Genomic DNA, 25,949 nt, shown 5'->3' on the forward strand with positions numbered 1-25,949 from the left:
TATTTCAAATGCAGTAAAATTAATAAAATGCATATATTTTAGCGCTGTAACACAGCATCACCTCAACGTCCTGTGTTCCTGTAGTACAACAAACACATCATGAAATATCGGTTTGAAATATCGGTCAGATCTAAACATCTGTCCAATGCAGATATTGTTTGTAAAGTAATTATCTGCCAATATTGATATGATTCCAATATCGTTTTGCATCATTTAACTCTGCAAGTCACTAAGCTTCGTTAATCTTCCCGTGTTCTCCCAGGTGTCTGTGTGTCAGGAGATGCTGACCGAGTTCCGGAATGCTGTGTCCTGTAAGAAGAGTTCCCGTCTGCGTCGGCGGCGGCCCCTCTCCAGCTCTTTGGCCCTGCGCCACCCTGCTCGTGTCGCCCTGGGGGCCCCGCGACCCCTGCGGCTGGTCAGGGAGATGCGCCTCAGTAACGGTAAACTCTACAGCGGGGCGGGGCCTTTAACGGGAGGAGCCTCTGGAGCCGGGGCAGGTCCCTCCGAGCTGGGCCCTGGACCCCAGCGTCTGCTAGAGGACCCTCTGGGGGCCAGCAGCACGCCCACTGTGCCGCTGGGCCCCCCCGCAGTCACTGTGCCCCTCCCGCGGGGCTGCACCCACGTGCGCATCTGCCAGGAGTGCCGGCGCATCCAGAGCCTCCGGACAACTTCGTGCCCCCGCGTCCCGCCCTCCTCTGCGCCCCTCCCCCGCCTGGCCCCGCCTCCGCCGCACTCCTCCTCCAACACAGATAGCGAGGGGGGCGGCAGCCACAGCCCACGGAGGATAGGCCACTCCCCTCCGCCAAGAGGCGGAACCAGTACAGACCTGCTGGGAGAGCAGGACTGAAAGCGTGGGAGGAAGGGAGGGAGGAAAGCACGGACTGGGGGCTGTGAGGTGGGGTTAAAGCCCTGATTCAGAGGCTCCAGGACAGGCCGGGGATTCTAGATGCCATTTTTAACCGATATTGTTATGTTTTACTGTGGTTTACAACGGAAGATTTTCTCAGGGGGCCAAGGATTTGTCACCCTGCCCCCTTTTTGGGGCAGTGATGGTTCTCGCGGCTCAGGATGACAGAATGTAGAGGGACGAGTCTGAATGTTTTCCTAGCTTCACAGCCCTCCTCATCTTCTGCTACTTTAGTCATGTTTTTGCCGTTTTGGACTTCTGGAAACACTTTAAACGGTAGACGGAAGAAGCAAACTTGGAATTTGGGAGGGCATGGGAAGCCAAATAGTAGCACAGAGATGCTGGACAACCCACTGGACTCTGACCTTTAGCCCCCTGGCACAAAGTCTCCCTCTAAACTGGATTTTCCGGCTCCTCCCACATGAGAGCACACCTTCGATAGAGAGACGTTTAAACTATGTGAAATGTACTACAATCTAAAAAAATGAAGGGACACACCTCTTAAAGACATTCTCACCTTTTTCTGTACTATGTTTATTATTATTATTATTATTATTACCATAATTATTTTTATTTACTGTGTGTTGTTTGATTCCCCAGGCTAACTTTGGCCTGGCTAAAATTAAGAAAAACAGACGTACACTATTAATACTGGGCAGATATTAAGACTGAGCGATTGTATGTCAGGTCCTGAATACACTTAAGAAACATGAGAAAGTGTTAAAAATGGTGCACGGCAAAGTGATGTTGTTTAGCACGCCACATCCAGTAGACTTCAGCACCCGAACGATGAAAATCTTATCACCGATACCGATTTTAAGGAGCTAAAATTTATACTAACTGATAATAATTGCAAATGGTCAAAAATGAACCTCCAGTAGTTTTAGATAAACAGTGCTTGACTGACATGATTGTCAGTTGTCAGAATTGTCAAATATGATGTCAGATTTCTTAAACACAACTGAATGATTCCTTTTTCATTAGGGTTTCTGTCTGTTACAGTTTAAAACAAGCTGTGGGTGCTTTTTTGGTAGGATTTTGTGCTGGTAGGATCTTAATATCAGCCGATTTTATCAGGCAAGTGAAACATCGGTTGACCCCTTGTAGATTTGTCACCGCTTCTGTTAGAGGTTCCACTAGCTCGATTATTCAGGGACCCTAGAACACAAATCTGGCAGATTTTACCAAACATGTTGTACCAATCAATGTAAGGTTAAGAACACTGGTATATTTGCTTCCTCCTTTGTTTGTTAGTCTTCCTTTTGACTTGTTTGTATTTCATTACATTCATTTCATTTTGATTTTTTATTATTCTTCTTGTTATAAGTGCAACAGTCGTGAATTTTAAGGCTGATTCCGATTCTGAATTCTCTACAGCGTAATTCGCCGATGGCCGAATTCCTGGCCAATTTTTTATTAGCCTTTATTTTTATTCAAAGCTCACACATAAAACACACTCACACATTTCCCACACTTTCTCTTGACCAAAGTCACAATATAAATAACGTTGGCTCTTGAAACTGGCATTTTAAATTCTTAAACAGAGCCTGTTTAAGGCTGCACTATGTAATATTTGGGGATTTGGAGACCTCTCTGGTGGAAATGTGTAACTGCATGTAACATGTGGAAGAAGCTGTAGCATGGGTTGTGCTTCGGACCCCTTCGCCAAGCGGGTGAATCAGACAAGTCAAAACTTGGTGAAAGATGCGTCTCCTGAGGATGTGAGTGAATTATCTAGTATTGTCATCGTATACTCATTGTGTTGATTTTGAGACTATTTGAGGCCTAAACATCGAGCTGGACCTTCTTTTTGAGTCTGACGTTAATATGTAAAGATGGATTATGGTGTGAAAAACCTGAATCCTCTGACTTTTAAATGATTATTTTAGGCTTTACAGGGCGACTCACAGCAGCGCATTCCAACCATATTTTAGACTTTTTTCATCCTCCTGACTAAGTAATGATACTCCTTTACGTTTTTTTTACATAGTGCAGCTTAAAATAGCATGAACCAAATAAAACATGGATGTGCAAGAGTATCCAAAGTGCTGTAACAGTGCAGGAACAATAAACCAGTTGACGAACTCATACTAGGAGTAAACAGGAATGTCAAAATTTGGTAGCCAAATAAATTGGACATTGATATTTTTTGGAGCGATGGAGGCTGAACATCTCAGTGTTGACATCCAGATGCTCCCAGGGTTATACAACAAAATAAAAAGAGTGGTATTCCTTTTTTTTTATTTATTTATTTTTTTACCCAGTAAACTCCCAAATTTAGTCATGCCAATTTCACCAGGATCGTAGGTCACCCCAAATTTTTCAACCTAAATGACCAATAAACACTGCTGAAGCTCTGATAATCATCCATTTTCACCTGTAGTGCCAGCAATGCTGTCAGTAGGATTTCGACAGTTACGCTCCACCACGACCGTCAACATCAGAATATCATTTGTTTCAACTGTGACATTTAGATGCAGCAAGTGAACTTACAGTTGTATGCAAAAGTCTGCGCACCCTAGTCAAGTGGCAACGTTACAGCACATTTTATGTTTTAATCTTTTTCCCAATATGGTAAAGTCAGTAAAAGAAATAGAAATTGTGCACTAAGATTTGCAGAAAAAAAAAAATGTTGCCTGTAGTTAACAAGTTAACTTATTGTCACAAATTTGATTGGCGGTGTTCAAACTTCTGTATACGACTGTACCTGACTGACCTTATTTACCTAGTGATGCTACAACATAGATCGGCCCAAAAAAAAAGTATAGGCTGTCCGATTGCTGATCGCTTTCTTGGAACAAAAAGCATCTGATACCAGACATTTTAAGCCCATAGTAGCATTTTAAACATTCACTTAAACAGAATGGTAGCCTGAAGCACTGTGTCAGTCTATATCCCATGTGTCAAACACAAGTCAGGCCCGTAGCGCGATCCTGTCCGGCTCACTAGACTATTTTCATTTTCTATTAATATTAGCCCATTTCAGTGTGCTGCACTACATTCCCCAACATGCACTGCAATGTGAAGTGCACTGCAACGCCCCTCCCCCCACAGCAGTCTATGGGGCAGCAGTTACACCTCAATCCTACCACACCAGTCACATCACCAGACACACTAGCTGTGTTTCAGCAGCAGTTCAACCAATATGAAGACTTAGCTAGCTAATCAACACACAGTTCGCTAAAAGTGAGAAGTGGACAGTGAATGCTGGAGATTTTAAGACGGGCGGAGCTCGAGTACCTTTTTACTTCCAACATCTGTCTCGTTTGCAGAGATGGTGTGGCTGTAATGAAGGAATACACATCAAGTACCATTATGAAACAAAACACCGGAGGGTTGGACAGACAGCAGCGGCATCAGGAAAGTGGCGGACATGAAGAAGGTCGTTCTCTGGCCCACAGATTTGTTGAGATTTTTTAATATGGCCGTTTTAGCGGTCACTGGTCTATATGGTCACTGTTTTAATTATAGCCCGTGATGTTGCAGAGTGCTGAAAGGCTGCTTGGAGCCTTCAAGTGAAGGTCTCAACATCATTGAATGTGTTTTGATTACTTGGATGGTGAGAAGCAGAAACTTCAACCAACTTCTAAGACTGAACTTTGGAGGTGTGGAAAATGTTCCTGTGGGTTCAGAATGAAGTGTAGTAGACTATCACCTTCAACTAGAGATGGGCAACTTCTGCCTTGGAGGGCAGGATGGCCGCACACTCCTGAGCAGTTAGTTATCAGGTCCAGTTGATGTGGTAGAGCAGGGAAATGACCAAACCGTGCTGGACATTGTCCCTCAGCTTCCCAGCCCTACTTTAAACTTTCCACAGTATTACTGTGCATATCTATTTTATTGAAAACACAAAGGAGATTTTCTTGAGAAATCAGTGTCCATTCACTCACTTCCTGTGAGCTTAGTGTATCCAGGCCTTACCTGAGAACAGCTGCTATACTACTGAAGATCCGAACAATGACCTGCATAGAGACCCTGCTGCCTCTAGAGGGTGCTGTCCCAAACAACAAAACCTGAAGACACAGCTGTGGTGATATTACATCCACACACAGACACTAACAAGCGTGATAAATATTGATCATATTTATTTTCCCCATCTTAATATCTTAAGTTGGACGTGTATAAGAAATAAAGGCAGGAAATTAAAACTATCCTACATTCCTGAAGAGGTCAAAGGGGAATCGAACCATTTTTTGTTTGTTTTAATTTTTTTTTCCTCTTTCTTCTTTCTTTTCTTCCCAGTTTCTAAACTAGTGTGTGATGGGTTATCAAAATGATGGTCATGAATATTAATATGATTCTATTGTTGTTATTATAAGTATTCCTACTAAAGCGCAGGAGTCATTTGGGGGGGTGTTTGAGGGGTCATGGGTTAAAGAAAGGGATGAGTGACCACTACTGAGTGACCACCTGATGTTAAAGCTATTTCTTTGGAATAAAGAACACATCAATCTGTCTTTAATGAGACCGGCTTTCATTATCTTCTCTGTTTGAAAATGATTTTAGGATTGATTTTGTGATTTTACATCAACAAAGTTGCGAGCAAAGGTGTCTTTCTCTGAAGAAGTTTCTTCAAAATTCAATTTTTTCAAAATTCAATTTCTTCAAAATTCAATTTCTTCAAAATTCAGGCATAACATTATGACCACCTCCTTGTTTCTACACTCATTGTCCATTTTATCAGCTCCACTTACTATATAGGTGCACTTTGTAGTTCTACAGTTACAGACTGTAGTCCATCTGTTTCTCTGTGTACTTTGTTACCCTGTTCTTTAGTGGTCAGGACCCCCATGGACCCTCACAGAGCAGGTTCTATTTGGGTGGTGGATCATTCTCAGCACTGCAGTAACACTGATGTGGTGGTGGTGTGTTAGTGTGTGTTGTGCTGGTCTGAGTGGATCAGACACAGCAGTGCTGCTGGAGTTTTTAAACACTGTGTCATATATATATATATAAGCAGTGTGGATCTGTATTCTGGCCCACAGTAAGCTCAAGTATCAAATCCTTAAAAAATGACTGCACAAAAAATGTTCAGCCTAATTTGCTTTGTGGTGACAAGAACATTCATAAATTTATTTTTTACAGCTTTGCATATTTTCTTATTTTATTTACATGTATTAATTAATAGTTACACCAAAACATTCTTAATGAATATAAGTGGTAAAACTCCCCTCTAACCAGCTACAACCCTTCTCTTATACAGTGTTTTACAGTGTGCTGAGAACTAAAGCAGCTCCTCCTGAACTTTCACACTCACAGCTGGTGCAGTCTCCACTCCTGCTGGTGTAACTGTCACATTTAGAGGAATAATCATAAAAATATGCAGATTTTGTGTTCATATAGCAGTTTCAGATCAGTTTGAACTCACACTGATTAAACATTTTAATATTCTTAAATAATCCTGTGTAAATCATCTCCAGAATGACTGTGAGTGAGTTAGCAGAAAGTTACTGTTCAAAGGCTGACGTTGGTTTCCTATTCACCAGCTTCTTGTTCCAATTTTCCCGTTCCACCTTAAACGCTGTAGCAGTTACACTCTGGCGCCTGAGGCGTTTAAGGTGGAACGGCAGAATTCGAACAAGAAGCTGGCGAATAAGAAGCTGACCTCAGCTTCATGAATTTTGTTCATGACTGTGTCAGGTGGGCGCTGAAGGGGCGGAGTATGAGTGTGTCAGTGCAGGTCACACCGGCAGATGAACTCACAGTTCGGATCTGACCGCGCATGCTGAGGAGACTGTCCGTCCATCAGTGGTGATGGCTGCGCGCGCTCTGAGCTGCACTCTGACTCTGTTGGTGTGTTCAGGTAAGAGTTCCTCTCACTTTCTGCTCTCAACGCTTCAGTTCTGGATGGAAAACGTGCCCAAGTTTCGTTTGCATTATGAATGATTGAGTTCAGTGTGCAGTTTAGGACTGCAGTGCAGTGCAATAATAATAATAATAATAATAATAACAACAACAACAACAACAACAACAACAATAATAATTATTATTATTGTTATTATTGTGACGATGATTATTATTATTAGCAACTACAGTGGTAGGGTGCCCAAACTTTTTCACATACCACAGAGCTACTTATTTTTTAGGTTACTCAAACATAAAGTAACCGTGCATTAACATTTACAGAAAAAATGTTTACTTCTTTTGGCAAAATCAACAGAGCATGTTTTTTTGACCGGGGCGCCCACACTTTTGCACACGACTCTAATTGTGTCCTTCCTTAATGCTGTTGTGTTCTCGTCTTTTGTTTGCTTCCCAAATGCTGTGGTGTTTTGACTCTGTGGGCCAGAGATTGAATCTTTTTCTGAATAAAGTTGTCATTTTGGTATCACAGTGTAATAACAGGCCCCCACACTGTAACAAAGACGTATATTCTAAAATTAAGTAAACTGTCTGCCTAAAAATTTCAAGTTCAAAGAGTTCAAGAGTTCTTTGTTATCATTGTTAATAAGTCACTAAGGCACAGACTCTGATGGTCTTGGTTATGGGCGCAGCAGTTTTAATCCGTTGCTTATACAGGGGATACAAAAACAGTGAGAAGTGGTCAGACAGTCCTAGGTGGGAGTCATACTGTATATACAGATTATCATAAAATGGATAGTTCTGGTCCTAAAATCTGATTGGCTGAGGTTCAAAGCCATTGTAAAATTGTGTATCACTGCGCCAAAGCACGAAAAAAACCCTTGTGCTGTTAATGAAATAATCTTTGACTCTAATGCTGCTCGCATGGACCACCGAGTGTACGGATGAAGTAAGAACCTGTTTTTTTGTTTAAACTGAGGGGCTGACAACTTATGTTCTTACCTGAAACCAGGCTGGTCAGCAAGCTAACAGGCTAAAAGATAGCAAACATGCTAAACAACCACAACATTAATATCACAGGCTTGAATTAAAGTACTTACGATATGATTCACTGAAAAACGGCAGAATCTAAAGTCTAAAAAATGCCGCTTGAATATTTTACACACTTCAAATGTTCGTTTCAGTCAGAAGTCTCGTCAAACCCAGACTGAATCCCAAACAGCTCTGTACTCCCTAAACAGTGTTCCAGCTATGAAAGTTTAGAAATTCCAGCCTCTACAGCCAAACAGTGCATCATTTATGGAGTGTGGATGTGTCTGAGTCCCAACTGACTGTTTCTTAGCTGTATTATTCACCGTTGGGCTGCAGGATCCAGTACAAAATTCCAAGTGCACTATGTAGGGAGCAGAGAGACATTTGAGATTCAGCCCCAGCACAAGAAGAGGGGCATTAGCTTGGTGCTAAATAAGACTCTCGGTGGTAATTTGGTGACCAATAAGTACTTATAAAGCGAAGGTTTTTGCATTAAACAGTGCTGTGTTATTATATGTTCATTATTATACGACAAAAAGTTAAAAAGTTCATGAAATGACCGCAACATACAGCAATGGGCGACTGAACGTTCTTCTCCTCGTTCAGCGGTCCATGGTTCCTTAGCAATGACACAGTGCACTAAAGGAACTACATTTCTTGGCGGAGTACTTGTTGATGTTGATTATTATTAATAATAACTTAATTTGTTTTCTGAATAAGTGTGTATTTAATCATTTTTCACGTTGGCCACCGTTTTACAAAAGCAATAAGCCACTTGAGGCTGTGCGATACTGCGATTTTATCACTTATTGCTTTAGTATACGCGTTCACAAGTTCATTAAACTTCTAACGGAAAGTTAACAGTCTAATAATTTTATGTTACATTCTATGAACTCATTTTAAATCCAATAAAAGTAACATTTTAATCTTGTAGAATCTTGTATAAAAAACAGCTTAATCGTTATCTAATAGATTTGAAATGACTTTTAATAGTTATATTATTGTTACTTATGCACTAATTAGCACTACTATTTCAATTATACAAGTAATCAATAATCATTTTCAATTGTAGAAATCAAATTTTTAGTTAAGATTGTCAATGATTTGGTTATTTGATACAAATAATTCAAAAATTCATAACGTGAAATATTATGTATTTACTTAAGTTGCATTAAACCATTTCATAATAATGATGAATATATGATCTACATGCTGTTTTAAATTATTATGTAGTTGTTTATTGTCTTCACTATGTAACTACTTTGTGATGCATGAACTTTTTCTTAATATAATATGTAATATAGAATAATATGTCATTTTTTAAAACATTAATCATCTTTCTCTGGGCTCCCCGTTATAAAGTTGCAGTTTTATAACATACTTAAAAAGATATGTCTTATTACTTATTACACATAAATATAATGCATTGATGAAAAACATTGTCAGTGCTTTATTTATTCATATGCCATTCAGGAAATGCTTAGGAATTCAATTGTTAGTGTTTATTAATGCACAAGTAACAATTATACAGTTATTAACCATCATTAACGAGTTAGTTGCTATTTAGGGGTCTGTTATTATAAAGGGTTACCTTTGTTTTCTGTGCTGTACACAGGCTTATTTAACATGTTTATTTCTTCACACAGGAGTGTGTCTGAGTCAGGATCTGGTGTTACCTGCCAGGCTGATTGGAGCAGTTGGAGGGAACGTGACGTTTGACCCAGTCAGTCTTCCTCCTCCACCATACAATCTGGTCAGTTGGAGTTCAAAAGAGATGGTCATTATTACTGCACTTGGTGATGCAGTGTCGGTAGTGCCTGCATACAGAGGCAGAGTCAGTCTGGACATTAACACTGTGGCTCTGGAGCTCAGGACTCTGCGTATGGACGATGCTGGAGCGTATACTCTGAGTATAAACGGAGAAACAGATACCTACACAGCGGAAACTACACTGGATGTGTTTGGTGAGTAAACAAAAACGTCAGGATTTAGTCTTTTCATCTTTTAATGCTCTCATTTTCACAGTCTTTACTGTTACAGTCCACTACCGTGGTCAGTTTTAAAGTGATTCCACGACAGGGGTGCCGTTTGTTTTACATATGTATGTAAAGTAAAGGTAAAAGACTTTTTAAACAAAGGCAAAGCATCCTTCACAATAACCTATATGCACATTTCAGTAAACTTTGAACATCAATAAAACCTACAGTAAATCCACCACACTTAGAAAACAGTCTCAGTCTGTCCCAGTACACTACAACGACACTTAACCCTTGAAACATAATCATCAAAATACTTAAAATCTTAATAGTTTTGCATTAAAGTGTGAATCCATATAACATCTTGTGCTGGAGACATTCTTTTTCATGCGTCCTCTATTACAGGTTATGAAAAATGTACATTTTTGTTTATACACCTGCAGTCAAATGACATGTTTATTGAATTTCTAAGTGTAAATAAATGAATACAATACATTCAGAAAACACACTTAAGTTTAAAACCTAAAACTGAAACATACTGGATAAAAAATAAAACATAACATTTATAATATGCCATAACTTTTACACCAGCCAAAATATGTTACTCTTGTTATATGTGAGTTGATGTATTCTTGCTGATTAAAGATCAGTTAGACACATTATTATTATTATTATTATTATTATTATTATTATTATTTGCTAGAATATAGAACTTTTTACCATTAATTCTATGGACTACACAGAAACTATAAAATGTAGAACCAGTTTCAATGCTGGTCATCCTATTAATAGGCTACATTATCACACAGTCCTGATGAAACCCTGCAGTTGCTGATTTGCAAACAGATTGTTTAATATGTTTATTTCGTCACACAGATGTAGATATTGGCCAGAGTCTGGTGTTGCCTGCCAGGCTGGATGGAGAGGTTGGAGAGAACATGGTGTTTAGGCCGACCAGACTTCCTTCTGATACATATGACGTGATCACCTGGAGGTTTGGTGGGGCAAGTGGAAGGATCGTTATTAGAGTAACTGATGGAACAGTTTCAACACCACGACCTGAATACAGTGACAGAGTCAGTCTGGACACAAACACTCTGGCTCTGGAGCTCAGGAATCTGACCATGGATGATGCTGGACTGTATGTTCTGATTATTGATGGAAATACAGCCTCCTACACAGCAGAAACTACACTGGAAGTCTTTGGTGAGTAAACAGAAATGTATCTCTGACAAGCTGAAGTTCCAAGTATTGACCAGTTGAATGTGAGGTACATTCTCAAATACGCTGTGCAGTTATCTTGGGTAAAATGAGAAGAACCAAGACAGTCTAACTAAACCGAACTAGTTATTAAGCTGATAGAAGACAAAAGAGTGTGTCGCGAAGGGCTCGCTAGTTCAGTAGTGTGGGTTCTGCCCAGGGAATTCACAGTCAGCGACACAACTCTCGGACTTCAAGAAGGCCCAGAGTGACCTTTATTCCTCACAAAACTGGTTCCACCTGCTTTAAATTAAAACACAATTGACTTTTTCCTCCATCACTTCCTCATCATGCTGATGATTAATCGAATGTGTTAGGGCTCGCTGAGCTATATCTACCTAGATACCACTGAGAAAAACTATTCCTGATTGGACAATTTTTGCTGGGCGTTTCAAGGGTTTAACCCTTTTGTTTCCATTCTAAACCTAACAATGAAACAGGAATAGTACTGTAATACCAGCACAGTTTAAATACAAGCATGATTTTATTGAATAAAAACTAACAAAAAATTACAGACATGCATTTTTTAGTTTCCAGAAATCATTAAAATGAGTAAAATCCACCCCAGTAAATGTGGTATAGTTGTTGTTTTTTTACAGTTCCACTACCCCAAAATTAGGACCTTACAGTCTGTTGCATGCACTCTCTCATACCTTTAACAACTTTACAGTAGTGATAACTCTCACTACAACATTAGAACTGAGATATTCAAGCAGATACTAGGAGAACCCAAAGGTGAAAATCATGCCATTATAGTCTATGTGCAGCTATATACATAGTCAATATTTTATGTATCACTCAAACTCTATTGTTGAAACCATTATTTTTGCTGCTGACCACTTCTCTCTGTCCTTTTTTTACAGAAAAAGTATCTGGAGCTGTCCTCATTGGTCCAACAGCTCCTGTAATAGAAGGCAACTCTGCCGATTTAACCTGTGATGCGAGCGGGACTATCATCACTACAGAATGGATGAAGGATAATCAGAAGCTGTCTCCTAGCAACAACATCATATTCTCAGCTGATAACAGATCAGTGTCGATCAAATCAGTGAGCAGAACAGACGATGGTGAATACCGGTGCACTCTCAGCAACCCTGTCAGCTCTGTTACTGCAGTGTTCACCATGACTGTTAACTGTAAGTACAAAACATCAGCCTGCTGTTCATTTAATCCACAGCTGCTCTGTAATCTGACAGATAACGGCTCTTCACTGTTACAGATGGACCTGATAATGTGAGAATTGATGGGCCCAGTGAAGTGGAGGAGGGAGGATCTGTGGAGTTCCGGTGCTCTGCTGATTCTGTACCAGAACCCAGATACACATGGACATTTGATGGAACAAATACTGGAGACACTACAGCCTCATTCACAGTGAAGCAGGTCAATTTCTCTAACAGTGGAATTTACACCTGCACCGCCCGGAATAACGTCACCGGACACGAAACCTCAGCATCCCATACTTTGGCAGTAAAAGGTAAAACTTTCCTCTGGAATGCTTTATTTCACCCCTTGATTATTGTAATGAGACCACTCTAAGAAAGACACTGATATGGAAAAGTCTTGTTCAGGACTCCAACGATGCTAAGATCATTGTTGTTAACAGAATATTCAAAATATCATAAGTTTAATAATTGCAAGACTCTCACCTAGAATATGCCTGGTTACGTCATGGACAAGCAAATTCAAGCAAACTTGAATTTCTTTCATGCAGTCATGCAAAACTATTTTTAGTTATAGTTATAGTTTAGTTATGGTTATTTAGTTACACATTTTTAAAGTTTGGAGAAAATAAAGCTCCACTCTTACAAATCTGATATTATATATCGCTGTTGTCGGAAGAAAACCTCATATTTCCAAAATGGTAACTTTACAGCAGAAGGAAAAAACATACTTTATTTCCAATGTAAGTCAATGGAACCAGAATTTTTTCCAAGTCATTTTAGGTCGTTTCTTTTACTCCATTCATCATGAAATTTACACACAATGTAAAGGGCAACAGACATTTTCAGATTATGTCAAAAACTGAAAAACGACAAAAATGGAGATTCTTCCGACAACAGCGATATACCATATATTATTTAGGTGTTTTTCAGCTGACACTAAAAAATAGAACTTAAATAAATGAAGGGTGGTCTCTTCATTTGGGCTCTTGCACAGTACTGTACTCCTACCGTACTGTGCTGAGTGAATAAGACGCAGCAAATAACCATTAAAATGTGATAGAAATGTGATTTGAAATTCTACACTTTGTGTATAATGACCAACCCCAAAATTGTCTTAAAGTAATTTCACCAAACAGTTGATTTTTGGCCAGTAGAGATACAATATTTTTTCTCTAAATCTACAAAGCTTTAAAATGAGCTATTTTTAATTGAAACAACTCACTCAATATGAGCATCTACCTGGGATTGGATCAGGTCCATATCTGTTTACTTTCCAAAATATCAGTGTTTTCCTACACTGTGAAAAATGCCTCGTCAGATCAATCTAAAATAATTACTTCATGTGGTAACAAGTAAATTAACCAGTTTTATTCAACCTAAAGCAAGAAGGGCCTGGGTTCGGTTCTCCGGCTGGGCGGCCAGGGTCCTTTCTGTGTGGAGTTTGAATGTTCCACAGTCCAAAGACATGCAGTCAGGCCAGTTGGACACTTAATTGCCCCTGTGTGAGTGTGTGAATATTTATGTCTGCCTATCTGCCCTGTGATGGACTGACGGCCTGTCCAGGGTGTTTCCTACCTTCTGCCCAATGACTGCTGGGATTGTGTGTGTGGGTGGGTGTGTGTGTGTGTGTATGTGTGTGTGTGTGTGTGTGTGTGTGTGTGTGTGTGTGTGTGTGTGTGTGTGTGCTTGTTACCACATTAAGTAATGTTTTAGGTTGATCTGATGAGCCATGTTTTAGTGTATAATCACACTCTGATCTGCTGGTTTCTCTGTGTTGTTTCAGAAAAGGGGAGTGTGAGTGGAGGTGGAGCGCCGCTCTCTGCAGGAGCTATAGCTGGGATTGTCATTGGAGTTTTATTGGGAGTCGCTCTAGTTGCTGGTTTGACTGTCTACTTTACAAAATGCGCAGGAAGGTAAGTAACTTTACCTTCACTTTATAATGTAAAGCACAGCAGTATCACTCATAGTCAACAAACACAATGGAGTTCACATTCATTGGTTCTCCATTAACTGTCACCATGTGTTAGATTTGGATCCTCGGTTGCTGGTTCAGTAGTAAAAAGCTATATTAGAAGAGTCAGTTACACAAAGTGCACAGCCTTTAAGGATAACAGCCTCCAAACGAAACACTTCTTCCCTGCTCCACCTTGTGATTATTCCAAGCAGCAGACTTCTTCTTTTTCTACAGTCTTTGGTTTCTTTTTCTAAACAATTCATTATTCATAATAATTCAAATCATTATTTGTACAATCACCTGATACCGCAGCTTCTCAGAAAGGATCAAAACTTCCTGTTAAGTAAATGATTAACTGCCCTGTTACTATTCAGAGAGGATTCGTTTTCCATGAGGAGGAGGGGTGTTGACATTTTATCACAGGCATGTAATGACATGTAATGTTAATGACCGTATTGCATGGGATAAGAAATCTGATAGAGATGTGAGTGGCTACTTGATTTGATGATCAAAAAAGTTCCATGTGTGATACGTTTGGCTGCCCACAAACATTCCGTCATAATTTTACAACAACTCTTTTTCCACAAGATATGATGTAATGTTTACTGACATGGCAACTCACACAGGATTAATCAAACCTGGGGCAGCCCCTGTTATCAGCTCCTGGGCACAAATGGTTTCTAGCTACCTTTTTTTGTGGTCAGGGAAGTCGTGGTCATGCAAACAGTAGATAACATGAGAGCTGCACAAAACCACAGTGGCAGAAAACTAACCGCAGTGTTGGTCCAGTCACCTCCATAAAGTTTTCGCTTGGGTGGGATTGTGGCATTAAAAAACTAAGATCAGTTTATTTATGTATCATTATTTACCTCCACCATCCTTCATCACACAGCTCTGCCTACAGTGCATTATGGATATAAAATAAATTCTCTTCTAATTCATAGTACAGTAGGAAAATTAGTTATGATCATCTATTAGTATTGTCTTTAAGAATTAATGTGAATTATTTGGTCTTGAATTTAGGGATGCGCACCGGTACTCAAGCACTCGGTTAACCAACTGAGGTGCCAGTATTCAAACACTGAACTCACTATTCAGCTGCTAGTTCTGTTTCCTCACAGGATAACAGAGAAAACAGGCTAACAATACAATGGCTAACTTTATGTTTTAACAGGACAGTAAAATGTTACAGTTGGGCTCTTATTTCTGAGTAAGTATGTAAATCACACTGTGCCCCCCGAAACACGAGTGGCTGAACACGTTGCCAAGGACGTGTTATGAAGGATGTGATTGAGAAGGCAGAAGGTTTAGCGCTACTAGGCTAACTACTTTAGCTGGTGTTAGCTTGGTCAGTGTTCAGTAGGAACGCATTTCTCTGATAAACTAATATCCACTGAGGAGAAAATACCTTGAGTAAGACGACAAGTCGTCATCAACGTCCAACACTGTACCGGTTAGCTATGGTTTTAGCTCATCTGAAGAGGCAGCCTCTGTTACTCATTCAACACGAAATCTACTGAATAATAAAGGGTTTTTTTTAATGTATTCCTCTGATTGCTGCAAATTTTTTAGCCTCTGTTCCCAGATAGCAAGTATATATCGGTCCGCTGGCTTGATAAGGTCGCCACCTCACTGACTGTTTGCCACTGCTGGTCCACCCTCAGACCACCCAGATTACTATCCTGCATACAAGCTCTAACTAGTTTTTAATCTCCCCAAACAGATTTTAAATGCACAGAGACTTTTGTTTTAGAAAATAAACTAAGAAAAATATTACAAACAACTGAGAGGAAAATAAAATAATGACTAGGTCTCATAAAAATGATTTTATAGAAAATGTCGTTGCTGACACTGTGCTAGATTAAAATTATTTACTAAACTATTTTATGAAGTATAACTAAAGAAAATTGGACTGCGAGTGGAAAATGAGTGATGATAGGTGGAATTTTGACTAATACTCTGCTTAAAGACCGGTGGACCACCCAGAAAACCATGAGCAAAACACCAGTGGGCCGCTAGCTTTGCAATCAGAGGGCCAACAGTGGTCCACTGTCCTCTTGCTATCAGGGTTTAGCCTCCTAGCACCAGAGCTGTCACCTAAAACAGTAACATTAACCTCAGTTTCTCCTGAGGTACTAGTTTCTTGTACCTGCTGTTAACCAGATATGTGTTTACTAACTCTCACAGATACTTGAATATGTTTAATATCTACTTCATATATAATCTCACAGGATAACTAAGAGCCTTTGGAAAAATATATATATATATATATGCTTGAATCAGAGAGATTATAATACTTCACTTTATTGTCTTATACATACAGGCCAAACTCAAGCTCCAGAGGAGTTAAGCAGAATGGAGGTATGTGTGATCTACAGTCCAGTATGAACCTGATATGAACCTGATGTAGATGCTGGCTGGATACTTTAATTCTGTTATGATATTGATTAGATCAGGATGATGATGATCTTTCTACCAATTTGACAAACATTTTAGTCATAATCAGACACGTTTGTACATTAATGGACTTCAGACCAAACATTTTATGGCAAACTCACCTCTTATTTCACTATTAACATATTTGTATGTCCTCTTACTGCCACAGCAACACAAAGTGGAGGTGAACAAGTGAGTCTCTATGTTTATTCACCATCTCAACAACATTGTTTTAGTGTTGATTATGATCATTCAGATTGTACTGTTATATCATAAAGACTGGAAAAGACAGGTGTTGTTCCAGTCAGTGCAGATCTTACAGAGAGTCACTGAAGACTTTGACCTCACATACAACAGACACCTGGTATAATATTTTATAAGTTTTAATACGTTTTTTCAGACATTAATATGTTTGAGCTGCATTATTATAAGCAGTGTATTTCACTGATTTTTCTAAAGTTCTGCATAATTAAGTGGTTGAGATGTAAACAGACTCATTCAGAGTGGTTTGGTGTGAAATGGTTCACTGTAGAGAAACGTACAGAGTCAGAACTGTTCACGGTGGTGGTGATAGGAACCAGACGTTCATCTCTAAAAGCTCCCTCACAGAAAGTTACTACATGAAACGGTAATGAATGCACCGCCAGAATAGTGCGACACTGTCTTGCCACAGATTTGAATTAATGTTTTCAACTTTTTTTTAAAAAAAGTTCAAAAACTCTTGTTCAAGAACATTCTTTACAGTAGATTCACGGCAAAGAGGTACATGCAGGATGTTGTATGGCAAATACATGGCTACATTTGTGTTGTAGACATCGTGTCTGTCACCACCACTGTAAAAACATTTTTTTTTTAAATCAGTGGAATTCTCCATGAACCGATAACAGCCAGCTGACTCTCAGCACAGCCCTGCCCAGTGTTTTGATTTCATTTTTACATCACTGAATTGCCTGAGACAATCCTTATTAAATCTCAAGCTTCATTATAATAATTCTTTGTGTATTTTTCAGTCAGCCAATTTATCAACAGCGCTTAATGAATTCAAGCAAAGTGCAACACTAGCATAGACTTTACAGGGTGGTTATTTTCCCCTCAGGAGCACCACTATGAGGACGTTCTATATTTCAAGAATATTCAGCCCAGCAGAACTCATAAACAGGTAAGCAGTCCTTTTACATTTAATATATCACTGTCCAAAAAAAAAAAAGGATCACTAAAATAGTAACTTTACAGTAGATGGAAAAATGGTCTTACCTTTTAATATGTGTTCATGTAAAGAGATTTTATTCCAAATGATTTTGTTTCTATTTGTCTTTCTATTGGTCCATCCATCATGAAATTTTCACACAATGTAAATGACGGCTACTGTGTTCAAATGATGTACAGAAATGTACAGCAGTTAGTTTCGGCCACGCAAGCTGATTGGTTGAGAAGTGTTCGAATCTTATGGTGTAATAACAGCACACTGTACTAAGTGACGACTTTGACAGCTGTAGGAGACGCTCAAGCCATTTGAACGTTTTTACTTCTTACTTTGCCACAAACAGAAAACGGACACTTTTAAGATCACATTTGACTGACAGCCGATTTGGTCAGACTCTGAAGATGAGACGACACTAAATTCCCAAACTGTCGTCACCACTGAGCAGCTTTTCAGTCGGCAGCTGTGACAGAAGAACAGCTAAACAACCTGGAATCAGCCAGAAATGAACCCAACACCATTCGCCAAACTAAACGGGCTGTAAGATGCTTTACAGACTGGCTGGAACAAAACAACATTAATACTGATCTGGCAAAAACTGACAAAACTGAGCTGAACTTGATATTGTGGCAGTTTTATGGCTCAGTCTGTACTTCAGAAGGCGAGGCTTACAGCAGACTGAGCAGCGAGTGGGCAGAGTTCATTACTCTGACGTAGCAACGAGCTGCTTGTTAAGGAACTATAAATCGGCTGAAGGAACTGTGAACATTAAAACACATTAAATGCCGCGTTCACGACCCAGTTTACTAATTTATTACTTTATTTATTTAACTGTTGTATAAAAGCAATAGAGCACTCGAGGTCGTGTGTTTTCGCCAATAACACCCCGGCTGTGATGATCTACGGTGACCAAATCACAGCCGTGATGTTATTTCACGATAACACACTCCCTCTCATGTTCTATTGCTTAAATAAAAGCGGAAAAAATGGAGATGCATATTTTTTTCTTTGGATAGCGACAATATTTTTTTTCTTCATAGTTGCAGCTTTAAAATATTTTTGGAAAATTATTGGCAAAAATACCAGAAATTAGTTGGTGTGCATTTTCACAGAAATCACACTGATGTACCCAGAGTTAAAGTCGAGTTTATGGCGAGTTTAAGTTGAGTTTATGGCGAGTTTAAGTTGAGTTTATGGCAAGTTAAAGTTGAGTTTATGGTGAGTTTAAGTCGAGTTTATGGCGAGTTAAAGTTGAGTTTATGGCAAGTTATAGTTGAGTTTATGGCGAGTTTATGGCGAGTTTATGGCGAGTTTAAGGCGAGTTTAAGTCAAGTTTATGGCGAGTTAAAGTTGAGTTTATGGTAATATAAAGTTTTGCTCTGTGGCCACGCTGTGCTGCAGATATTCATGGTCGACGTCATGCAGTCAGCTGACTCAGGCAGAAAGCAAGCAAAGTTTTTTTATATAGCACTTTTTACAACAGGTGTTGTCACAAAGCAGCTTTACAGAAAAATCAGCATTACAAACAAAAAAAAGTCTTGCACAAATTATGCAAAGACAGGCAGAAATAATATAGGTTTAAACATAAAACATATGCCCACATACTTCTGGACACATACAGTCACCATCAGGGTCTGTTAGAGCACTAAAATACAGAAAACCTTCTTTCTGGCCTCCAAACTGTGGAACTCAATTCCACCTTTTATTAGACAGTCAAGCTCGGTTCATGATTACTGTCTTTTTTTTGTATTTTTGTAATCATGCAACTGCTCCATATTTTATATTAATACTCATAATCTTAGTGTGCTTTTTTTTTGTCTTAGGAATCAGTATATGAAAACACTAAAAGACCATCTTGATGGACGCAGAATCAGGTGAGCAGCTCCGTTTCGTTTAGTGAGGGATTCACTGAGGCGGTTTGCTCAGTTAAATGATAAAATCTTTGGTGTGAATTTTCCCAGAAGTTTTTCCAGAAGTCGCATTGATGTACCTGTTAAAACAAAACCTCGTATCTCCGAAATGGTGACTTTACAGGAGAAGGAAAAACATTATTAACTGTAAATGGAAGTCAATGGAACCAGATTTTTTTTCTAAGCACTTTTGGAGCATTTCTGTTGGTCTGTTCATCATGAAATTTTGGGACATTGTAAAGGTCAGCTAGCTTGTTTAAATCCTGTAAAAAAGGTACAAAATGACAAAAGTAGAGATATGAGGTTTTGCTCTGACATGCGTGTTGTATGCGGTTGGTGTGGTGGGTTTGTGGGAGTTTCTTCAGCATTAAGTTTGTAACTGTTTGCTCAACAGGACACAAGAAGAGGATATTGAGTCCTCACCAGCCGCCATGGTCAGAGAGGACGACCCTACACTGTGAATGCTTTTGAAGTCCTTTAATTTGCTTCTGTGCTGACCTGCTGTTATCAGTGTGTCATTCAAAACCAGGTGTAGACTTTTACAATTTGCCTTGTAATAATTCTAGTGTGTTTGTTTATATGATGTTTATTTGTTTGTGATACTTATTTAACAGTTTTTTCTGTAAAGGTTGGAGTAACGGCCTCTATTCATCAATGTTGCTTAAAAACAACGTGTTGCTTCCAGATGCAGTTTGGAACTGTAGTGAGTGACGCAACAGAGGATTTTCATGCAATTTTTATTTACTATGTGCTTCAGAGTTTTGTGGTTTACCACTTCGTGGCTGAGCTGTTGCTCCAAGATGCTTCATTTCAAAATAATAGCACTTACACTGACAGGGGCAGATCTAGCAGGATAGAAATTTCACAAGCTGACTCGTGGAAGAGGTGGCATCCTATGGGAGTGTCATGTTTAAAGTCTCTGAACTCATCAGTACGACCCTCTACTGCCAGTGTTTGTTTGTGCAAGGCTACGTGCTTGATTTTAAAAGGAGTAAAAGGAGGTCCTGTCCTGCTGGTGTGAACTAGCAATGACTGAATTGAGGGGGAGTGAAAGTTGAGGGTAAACCCAACAAAAATGTAAGCAATTTCAGATTATAAGGAGCAGCACATTCACTTTTTAAAGTAAGCTCAACTTTAACTGTATTATTAACCCGATTGAGATACAGTAAAAATAATGTTGAGGTAGGAGAACTTTTGACTCACTCAAAAAAGCTGTGCTGCCATGTGAAAGAAGAAAATGTACATTTGAAAAAAAAGATTTGATATTATAATATTGACACTTTATATCCACATTTTATCTATTAACATGTATTAAAATTGTATTATGAACTTGACACAATGTTGCCTTGTACACATTTCAGTACCTGCCAGTCTGATTTCAGGGCTGGTCAGAGTGCTGTCCCTGCCTTTTCTCCGGTTGTAAACTATAAAACATCTGCTTTGGATAATAAACATCACTGTCCATAGAGTCCATAGTCACTGACTTGTTAAGACCTTTGACACAGTTGCTTGTTGTTTTCTGTTAATCAGACTGTCTGATGATGTTTATGATGCCTCTTCATGTAAATTGATTTTAGATTGATATGGCAGTCAGAGCGTAATGATCACTAAAAAAATGAAAAAATGAATGGAAACACATAACTAAGAGTGATTATCAGTTTCCTCTAGACTTGATGACCATCTCACACCACTTTGTCATATTGCCATATTTATTATTCATTATTATTTATGTATTTTTACAGACGTATGTGCTCAGATGTACTTTCCTCACATTTTCCACTGCTGTCCAGAGACCTGCTATATAAGTTGTGATAAACGTGTACTTTGACCTGACTCAGCACAAGAGGAGTTTGTTAATTAGTTAATGAGTTGAATCAGGTGTGCCAGATGAGGGAGGTGCATAGTGTGTTCCTCAGGACTGAGACTGGGAGCCCCTGCTTTAGCCTCATGCCTGTGTGGCCTTCACATGACTGTGATCCTTTGACTGTGGCCACTAGAGGGAACTGCAGACTAATGAATGAGAGACGTTGTAGGATATTGAATGGTATTCTGTGGTCGTAGATGATGACCCCATACCATTTACCATTATAAAACATGGTTTTGTTGCAGTTGTGGAGGTAAACAGCTGCATAAGGCTGTGATTAATATAGAACCACAAACACTCAAAGAACCCATTGCATGATTAAAGCATAGTAAAGTGCTGTAGATGGGTCTATATAGAACCTTTTTGGAAAATCCCTCATGCTTCTGCAGCTCCATTTCCCAAAATGTCGGGACGCTGTGTAGAATGTAAATAAAAATAGGATGCAATGATGTGAAAATCTTTTCAACCATATTTTTAAAGGAAAGTAGTACAAAGACAACAATCAAATGTTTGTATGTGTTGAAATTTTATTGTTTTTTGAAAAATATATGCACATTTTGAATTTGATGCCAACAACACATTACAAAAAAGTTGGGACGGGGGCCTGTTTACCACTGTGTTTCATCAGCTCTTCTTTTAACAACACTCTGTAAGTGTTTGGAAACTGAGGAGACACTGCTGTAGTTTAGAAAGTGAAATGTTTTCCATTCTTGTTTGATACAGGATTTCAGCTGCTCAACAGTTCGGGGGCTCATTTGTTGTATTTTTCATTTCATAATGTGCCAAATGTTATCAGTGGTGACAGATCTGGACTGCAGGCAGGTCAGTTTAGCACCTGGACTCTTTTAATACGGAGCAATGCTGTTGTAATGCATGCAGAATGTGGTTTGACACTGTCTTGTCAAGACTTTCCCAGAAAAGACGTTGTCTGGATGGCAGCATATGTTGCCAAAACATATATATATATATATCAGCATTAATGGTGCCTTCATAGATGTGCACGTCACCCATACCATGTGCACTAATGCCCCCCTACACCATCATGAATACTGGATTTTGAAATGTACGCTGATAACAAGCCGAGTGGTCCGGAGGACACAGTGTCCATGATTTCCAAAAACAATTTTAGATGTTGATTCGTCAGACCACAGAACACTTTTCCACTTCCCCTCAGTCCATTTTAAATGAGCTCAGGCCCAGAGAAGGTGGCAGCATTTCTGGATCCTGTTTATAGCGTTTTAGAGTTTTAATTGGTATTTGTGGATGCAGCGTCGAACTGTTGCCCATGCAGTGATTTCCACTACAGAATCATGTCTGTTTTTAATGCAGTGCTGCCTGAGAGCCCAAAGATCATGACCAGCAAATACTGTTTTTTTGTTCTTGTCCCTTACATACAGAGATTTCTCCAGATTCTCTGAATATTTTAATGTTATTATGTACTGTAGATGATGAAAAACAAAAATTCTTTGCTGTTTTACGTTGAGAAACTTTATTCTTGAATTGTTGCACTATTTGATCATGCAGTCTTTCACTGGTGAACCCCTCCTCATCTTTACTTCTGAAAGACTCCGCCTCTCTGGGATGCTCTTTTTTTACCCTGTAATGTTACTGACCTGTTGCCAATTAATCATCAGGCGTTTTTTTAGCATTACACAACTTCACCAGCCTTTTGTTGCCCCATCCCAACTTTTGAAACATGTGGTTGGCATCAAATTTAAAATGGGCAAATATTTTTCAAAAAACAATAAAATTTCTTAGTTTCAACATCTGATTTGTTGTCTTTGTACTATTTTCTGTGAAATATAGGGTTTAAATGATTTGCACATCATTGCATTTTGTTTTTCTTTATATTTTGCACAGCATCCCAACTTTTTTGGAAATGGGATTGTATATAGCACCAAAAAGGGTTCTTCTACTGTTATCATGTCAAGCCTGTAATGATAAAAGAACCCTTTTGGTGCTATGTAGAACCCCTTTCATAAAGATCCTATATAGAACCATATAAAACACTCTTCATCAGTCTGAAGAACCATTTGATGATGCAAAGAACCCTTTAATCATCCAAAGAATTCTTTGAGTATTCATGGTTCTATATAGAACCATTTTCTTTACTAAAGAACCCTTGAAGAACCATCATTTTTAAGTGTGCAGGGTCAGGAAATCAGTAGACATACTCATATTATGAATACACAGACTAATACAACGGAAAATAGTAAAAAACAAAACAGGATTGTTTTACTATCCGGTGTGGACCAGAGGAGGATGGCTTCCCCTTTTGAGTCAAGGTTTCTTCCTCTTCCTCTTTTTTTTCCTTGCCACTGGCTCATGGGGGCTCAGACCCGCAGATAAGATCTACATATCTTAGTTTTTTCCTGGTCATTCTGGTCTATTTTGCTTGTTTTTTATCCACCTGCAGGGCTGTAGCTGCAGCAACGGTGATGAGGAGAGCTCTATCAGAGCACAGAGCTACAGCTCACCTACCAACATGGCGACATGATCTTCTTAATGACGCAATCCAATACTATGAATTGGCAACTTAGCAAAATTCCATGGCGCTACATGCACAACATAATGGACCTTATAAGGGTTCTATGAGGTTGTGACAACGTTCTGACAATGTTGTCACAACTTTCTGAGAAATTACATTTCAGCATTGTGACAATGTTGTGGGCACCAAAACAATGGGTTGTCTCAATGTTATCACAACATGACTGTTTGCTTTTTCCACCTTTCCAATTTCTTTGAAGATATGAAGATTTGAAGATATACATGTATCAAATTATTCTACGATAAAACGTATTTCTTACAAGTTTCAAACAGTTTGTAGGAACCTGTAAAAAGGAACACATTTCGATGACAAACGATGATGTAAGTTATTTTATGATAATTGGGAAACCTGTACACCACTGAGAATGAACTTAGAAAGAATATGACATCCACATAATATTTGCCTAATATTTGAAAATGATAATCAAATCTCGCTAATTAAGAAACTATCCATAGAATTTTTGTGACAACAAATTCCACATAACCAAAAATTATCAGTAGCAGCAGAGCAGTTGGTGAGTCGGTGCTGCAAAGAAAGGGGACACTGCGCTGGACAGTGCCGCATGCCTGGCCTGGCAGGTAAATGGATGCTGGCCCGGAGGTTCAGCGGCGGCTACAGACTGGGGGTTGAGTGCTGAGAGGATGGCAGATGGCTCATCACACCCATCATCATGAGCTTGCTGATATCCCTACTGTGACCAGGCGCACTCACACACACTGAGAGAGCCACATCAAAGGTCTGGAAGGTAACCATCATCAGGGCTCCAGCGCGCCCAAGCGGCACCTGTGCCAGTGTCAATGGCGTGATGGGTGGTGGAGAAAGGTGGCTGAGATGCCTAGGAGAGGGCACCTGGCAGTGTTTATGTTGGCCGGGACTTGGCTTGAAGTGGTGGGACTCTGGGACAGTCGAACTTTGAAGCGGGGGCTATGTAGCGTCCTGCTACTGGCCAAGCAAATGAACCTTTTAAAACATATTTTGGGGCTATGCTGGGAAACGTGTAGGGAAGAATAACCCCAAACACTGTGGTGGTCTCTGGACAGCAGTGAAGAAAGTGTTGGAAGAAGTTCCTTTAAACCATTTTAAACTTTAGGAAAATGTGACAAAGCAGTGTGGATCTGTGTTCTGGCCCACAATAAGTTCAAGAATCAAATCCTTATTAAAATTATAACTGCACAAAAAAAGTAAAAATCAGCCTGATTTGCTTTGTGGTGATAAGAAAATTAAGCAATTTATTTTTGTACAGCTTTGTAATTTTTCCATGTGGTTATTTTAATAGTGTATTAATAGTTACACTAACACGTTCTTAATGAATATAAGTGGTAAAACTCCCCTCTAACCAGCTACAACCCTTCTCTTACGCAGTGTTTTACAGTGTGCTGAGAACTAAAGCAGCTCCTCCTGAAAATCCACTCCTGCTGGTGTAACTGTCACATTTAGAGGAATAATCATAAAAACATGCAGATTTTGTGTTCATACAGCAGTTTCAGATCAGTTTGAACTCACACTGATTAAATATTTTAATATTCTTAAATAATCCTGTGTAAATCATCTCCAGAATGACTGAGTTAGCAGAAACTTTGATAAAAGGCTGAAGCTGGTTTCCAATTCGCCATCCTCTTGTTTTCCTGTTCCACCTTAAATGCTGCAGAAGAAGCTGGCGAATAAGAAGCTGACCTCAGTTTCATGTGTTTTGTTTATGACTGAGTCAGGTGAGCACTGAAGGGGCGGAGTCTGAGTGCTGAGATGAGCGGACAGATCACTCTGCACTGGAACGCTGAGTGGTCTGTTCTCACAGCTCAGATCTGAGCGCGCGTGCTGAGGAGACTGTCTGTCCGTCAGTGGTGATGGCTGCGCGCGCTCTGAGCTGCACTCTGACTCTGTTGGTGTGTTCAGGTA

The 25,949-nt window shown here is 39.4% G+C and overlaps 2 protein-coding genes across 3 annotated transcripts in view; both read left to right on the forward strand.

Moving 5' to 3' along the window:
• The window catches only part of grik5 (glutamate receptor, ionotropic, kainate 5), a 37,313-nt gene extending 36,466 nt beyond the window's left edge, over nt 1-847 (forward strand). Inside the window, exon 19 of one of the 2 annotated variants that reach the window (XM_036595003.1) lies at nt 235-847. In XM_036595003.1, coding sequence (XP_036450896.1) covers nt 235-847 — 613 coding nt within the window. The remainder of the gene's footprint in view (nt 1-234) is intronic. The other variant, XM_036595014.1, reaches the window with a different exon arrangement.
• Nucleotides 848-6,593: 5,746 nt separating this feature from the next.
• LOC118814662 (hemicentin-2-like) overlaps nt 6,594-25,949 on the forward strand; it is a 40,608-nt gene continuing 21,252 nt past the window's right edge. The window contains exons 1-11 of the mRNA XM_036580372.1: nt 6,594-6,710; nt 9,388-9,705; nt 10,594-10,923; nt 11,841-12,113; nt 12,197-12,451; nt 13,924-14,053; nt 16,418-16,455; nt 16,700-16,722; nt 17,627-17,689; nt 19,555-19,587; nt 25,832-25,946. Coding sequence (XP_036436265.1) covers nt 6,662-6,710; nt 9,388-9,705; nt 10,594-10,923; nt 11,841-12,113; nt 12,197-12,451; nt 13,924-14,053; nt 16,418-16,455; nt 16,700-16,722; nt 17,627-17,689; nt 19,555-19,587; nt 25,832-25,946 — 1,627 coding nt within the window. The 5' untranslated portion in view covers nt 6,594-6,661. The remainder of the gene's footprint in view (nt 6,711-9,387; nt 9,706-10,593; nt 10,924-11,840; nt 12,114-12,196; nt 12,452-13,923; nt 14,054-16,417; nt 16,456-16,699; nt 16,723-17,626; nt 17,690-19,554; nt 19,588-25,831; nt 25,947-25,949) is intronic.

This window comes from Colossoma macropomum, unplaced genomic scaffold (genome assembly GCF_904425465.1).
Source record: "Colossoma macropomum unplaced genomic scaffold, Colossoma_macropomum, whole genome shotgun sequence".
NCBI classification, from domain to species: domain Eukaryota; kingdom Metazoa; phylum Chordata; class Actinopteri; order Characiformes; family Serrasalmidae; genus Colossoma; species Colossoma macropomum.